Here is a 4930-nt window from a genome sequence, read left to right on the forward strand (position 1 = left end):
GACGTGCTGCGCCAGCGCGCGGACCTCATGGTCGTCGAGGCCGTCGGCGTGCCGCGCCTCGAGCGCGTGCGCCGCGAGCGGCCGCTGCCGGCGAAGACGGCGCTGCCGCTGCCCGAGCTCGGCGCGTGGCCCCACGGGGGCCTGAGCGTCGTGCCGCCGACGCTGCGCGACGCGGGAGATGTGGACGCCGTCCTCGGCGGCTGCGTGCTCGAGGAGGCGGGCCGGCGCTGGGTCGCGGCGCTCGACGGCGAGACGCCCGCGCAGCTCGCGCGGCGTTTGGGTGTGGACGCGAAGGCGCTGGCGAAGCGCAACGACGGCTCGCCCTGGGGCGGCCACTTCAAGCGCGGCGCGCCCCTGCCCGCCGGCGCGCCCGTGCTCGTCGCCGACGACGACGCGCGCGACGCGAAGCGCGACCGCGCGGCCGCGGCCGCCGCGCGGCCGTCGCCGCGCGGCGCGCCGCCGACGCCCGTCGCCGGCCGCGCGGCGTCGCCCCAGCCCCGGGCCGCGGCCTGCGCCGCCTGCCGCCTCCTCGGGGGCTCGGCGAGCCGCTGCCGCCGCGAGCTCCGCCACTGCGCGCCCGCGTACAGCGCGCAGCCCGCCGTCGGCGACCGCGTCCGCGTGCGGTGGCTGCCCGAGGAGGACCCGGCGTCCGCGGCGGCGCGGGGCGGCGCCCGCCGGCGCAAGCAGCCCCGCGCGTCCTGGTACTTCGCGACGGTGACCGCCGTCGACGACGCGGCGCGCGGCTCCGACAAGCGGCGCGTCGCCGTGTCCTACGACGACGGCGGCGGCGACGACGACATCGACTGGCCCGACGGCGACGCCGTGCTCCTGCCGCCGGCGAACGCGCCGGGGTCGCCCCTCGCGCGCGCGGCGGCGGTGAGCGACGCGCAGCGCGCGCTCGTCGGCCAGTCGTTCGCGCTGCCGCCGGACGCGACGTCGTGGAAGGTCGCGGACGTCTTCTACTCCGTCGAGGAGGGCATCGACGGCGTCGTCGTCCAGTACCACGACGGCGGCCGCGACGCGCCGACGGACGCCGACGTCGACGCCTTCGAGTGGGCCGCGCACGACGACTTCGTCGCCAAGGCCGTCCTCGACGGCGGCGCCGCGGGCCGCGCGGCGCGCGGCCGGTCCCCGCGGAAGCGCGACGCCGACGACGCGCCGCCCAAGGCCGCCGAGGAGAGCCCGCGGAAGCGCCGGCGCTAGGGCGCCCCGAGCTACGTAAAACCACCTCGGCGCCGCTTTACAGCTCGTCCCGGAGGATCTTCGCGCGCATGTCGCGCATGAGGTGGTTCATGTAGTAGATGTTGTGGAGGCTCGCGAGCGTGAGGGCGAGGGGCTCGTTCTGCTTGAAGAGGTGGTGGAGGTAGGCGCGCGTGTGGGGCACGGACGGGCAGCCCGGGTCGATGGGCCCGAAGTCCTCACGGTACTGCGTCGCCTTGATCTTCACGTTGCCCTGCGTCGTCAGCAGCGTGCCATGGCGCGCGATGCGCGTCGGGTTGCACGAGTCCATGGTGTCGACGCCCAGCGGCACGACGGCCGCGCACGACTCCGGGTCCGCGATGCCGAGCAGGTGGTTCGGCCGCTCGCGCGGGAGCAAGGGCATGAGCCACGCGAGCATGTCGAGCATCTCACCGCGGTCCTTGCCCAGGGACCCGCCCACGGCCATGCCGTCGAAGGGCAGCGACGACAGGTAGGCCGCGGACCGCTCGCGGAACTCGCGGTCCACGCCCCCGTGGACGACCGCGTACATGGCCTGCTTTCGCGGGTCCGCGAGGTGCGCCTTGAGGGACCGCGCCATCCAGCGGTGGCTCAGCTGGACGGACGCGTTCAGCCGGTCCCGCGTGACGTGGTAGGGCGGCAGCTCGTCCAGCGGGATGATGATGTCGCCGCCGAGCTTCTTCTGCGCCGCCACGGACGACTCGGGCGTGAGCTTGATCTCGACGCCGTCGCGGTAGCTCTTGAAGACGACGCCCTCCTCCGTGACAGAAACTAACGACCCGTGGCTCGTGTCCTGCTGCGCGCCGTCGTCCCCGCGCTTGCGCTTCGCGCGCTTCATCTTCAGCTCCGGCCCGTCCTCGTCCGAGTCGGGCTCCGCGAGCGAGAAGACCTGGAAGCCGCCGGAGTCCGTGATGATGGGCGCGTCGCGGTTCATGAATGTGTGCAGGCCGCCGGCCTTTGCTACCGTGTCGGGCCCGGGGTGGACGAGCAGGTGGTACGTGTTCGAGAACATGAGCCGCACGTCCGCCTCGGCCGCGGACCGGCCGTCGACGGCCTTGAGCGCGCCGTTCGTGCCCACGGGCACGAAGCAGGGCGTCTCGATGACGCCGTGGGGCGTGTGGATGCGCCCGACGCGCGCGCGCGACCCGGGCTTCTTCGACTCGTGCACGACCTCGAAGCGGAAGTAGTCCCGCGCGGCGTGCGGCGGGAACTCGCTCGCGGCCGGCGGGTCGGCCATGGGGTCCGCGGTTTCCGCCTTCTTCGCCTTGCGCGCGTGCCTGTGGTAGGCCTCGCCCGTGAGCTCGCCGTAGCGCGCGCGGAGACCCTCGAGCTCCGCTTCCAGCGCGTCGTCGCCGCCCTCGCCGCCCGCGGCCCGCAGCCGCTTCGTCGCCACGGTGATGGACCCCTTGACCTCCATGACCTCCTTCTCCCAGGCCGCCCGCGCCTCGAGCCGCGCCTCCATGGCCGCGATCTCCGCCGCCGGCGCCGCCGCGCCGACGTGCTTGAGGCGCCGCAGCTCCTTGCGCAGCTCCTTGGCGCTCAGCGGCTCGTCGCTCATGCTCGACGAGAGGCGCTGCGGGGTTCGGACCGCGACGGTGCGCGCGAGGCGCGTGAAGGCGACGGCGCGGCACAGCAACACGGTGAAGAGGAGCGCTCGTCGGGTGAGCATAAGAGCGCTCGCCAAGAACTTGTTCCGGTTCAAGCACGCTGCATGTCGCAGATTTCAAGAGGCAGCCCGCGCCGCGAGACGATGGGCAGGACGCAGCGTCTCGTGCTCAATACAACTGCGTGAATGCGACCGAAGGGAATGACACTCCTGGACGATGCCACGACGCCACCGATGCTGCTCCTCTGGGGCTACTTCGCTTATTTCATCGTCACGATCGCCTACGAGCTCGCGGCCGCCACGGCCCCCCTCGTCGCGAATGCGTGCGTCGTCGCCGTCGTCGTCGGCGTGGCGCTCAACGCGTCGGCCATGGGCGCCGAGGACCTCGCGGCCTATGCGCGCGCGAGCCCGTTCCGGGTTTTGCGCTTCTTTCTCATCCCGTTCTGCGTGTCGCTCTTTTCGAGCGTCGTCGCCGCGTCCAAGGGCGAGTTCGTCTCCGTCTTCCCCAGGGACGCGACGCGCTGCGCCGCGACCCTGGGCGTCGCCGCGGCCTGGCCCGGCGCCTGCCTCGCGCTCGCGCGGTGCCGCCGGCGGGGCGACGCGAGGCACGCGCCGCTCCTCTCGGCGCCGGACGGCGCGTCGCACGTCAATTAAGGGGCGGACCTAGCGCGGCCGCGGCTCCTTCTCCGGGCTGAGGAAGTCCTCGAGGCCGTTGCGCTGGACGAAGGCCGCGAGGTCGTCCTCCGGGTCGTCGCGCGCCACGGGCGGCGCCTTGGACGGCGACCCGAAGTTGCCGATCGCGGGGAGCTTGTCCCGGGGCGCCGCGTTTCGCGCAGCGCGCGCGCGCTCGAGCTCGTAGCCCCGGGGCCCGAAGGTCTCGCCGGCGGAGATGGACGCGCTGGCGTCGTCGCCCCGGGACGTCGTCGCCCAGGACGGCTCGTAGGACGCGAGGTGCTCGAACGTCGCCGCGGGCTGCGTTTTCGACTGGTCCGCTCTGCCCCGGCGCTCGCGCTTCGCGCGGTCGAGCTGGACGCGCAGGGCGGCCCGCTGGACGGCCAGCGGCTTGCCGTGGGCCGGCCCCCGGTGCTTCGTCCACTGGCACCAGGGCGGGACGACGGCGAGGTCCGTCGACTTGACCCGGAACACCTTCACGAGCCGCTTCTGGACCTTGTCGATGTCGCTCCGCAGGCCCCGCTCGTCCTCGGCCAGCAGCGCCAGCGCCGCGCGGCACGCGGCCTTGACGGAGGCCTCGACGCGCGCGCGGAGCGCGTCCCGGTCCCTCTTCACGTCCGCCGCCGGGCGGCGCATCGACGTGCCGTCCAGGGTCAGGTCGTAGTGGTCCGCGACGACTTTCTTGAGCTCGGGCGCCGATCGCGAATGGCACAGGTCGAAGATCTCCGCCTTGCGGTCGTCGGACGTGCCCAGGAGGAGGAACTTCTTGTGGAGCGCGGGGAGCAGCGCCCAGACCTCTTTGCCCGCGCCGCCGACGAAGATCATCTCGCCGATCTCGTAGTAGGCGTTGGCGACCTCCCGGCGCTCGACGTCCGCGTCGCTCGCGTCCGACTGTAGGCCGAGGTCGCGGAGCTCGCTGTAGCGCTGCGCGTCCTTGACGTCCCGCTGCGCGCGCTGCCGCGCGATGACCTCGATCTCGTCCTTGGTCAGGGCGGAGTAGACGACCTCCTCCTTATGCGGCGCCTCGTCGTTCCGCTTCTTCTTCGGCGACGCGCCGTCCCGCTTCCTCCGCCCGCCGTGGAGCGGGTCGAGGCCCTGGTAGACGCGCCGCTCGGCGACGCGGCGCTCGTGCTCGCGCTGGCGCGCGATGCGCACCTTGTCGCGCTTGCGCCACTTGGGGTCGAAGACGACCTCGACGGCGGCGCGCTCGCAGACCGAGCTCAGCTGGCGCGTGCTGAGGTCGCCGAGGGGCAGCGCCTTGACGCTCTCGAGGCCGCCCACGAAGGGCGCCATGGCGTGCTGGCCCGCCGACGGAGGAGCTGCGAGCTCCTAAAGGCTGCCCACGACGGGCGTCGGCCCCATCGCGCTGCCCGGCCGCCGTTGACGGAGGCGGCAATAGCGACCCCACCCTCGCCAACTTTGAACGTTGCCTTA

The 4930-nt window shown here is 73.5% G+C and overlaps 1 protein-coding gene across 1 annotated transcript; it reads right to left on the reverse strand.

Annotated features, from left to right (window-relative positions):
- Positions 1-1240: 1240 nt before the first annotated feature.
- On the reverse strand, positions 1241-2455 carry AURANDRAFT_21140 (hypothetical protein; the record flags this gene model as incomplete). The annotated part of the gene is made up of 1 exon (XM_009035748.1): positions 1241-2455. The coding sequence occupies one exon, from the start codon at positions 2453-2455 to the stop codon at positions 1241-1243; it is 1215 nt and encodes a 404-aa protein (XP_009033996.1).
- Between the last annotated feature and the right edge of the window lie 2475 nt (positions 2456-4930).

The sequence above is a fragment of the Aureococcus anophagefferens genome (assembly GCF_000186865.1).
Source record: "Aureococcus anophagefferens unplaced genomic scaffold AURANscaffold_3, whole genome shotgun sequence".
In the NCBI taxonomy this organism is placed as follows: Eukaryota; class Pelagophyceae; order Pelagomonadales; family Pelagomonadaceae; genus Aureococcus; species Aureococcus anophagefferens.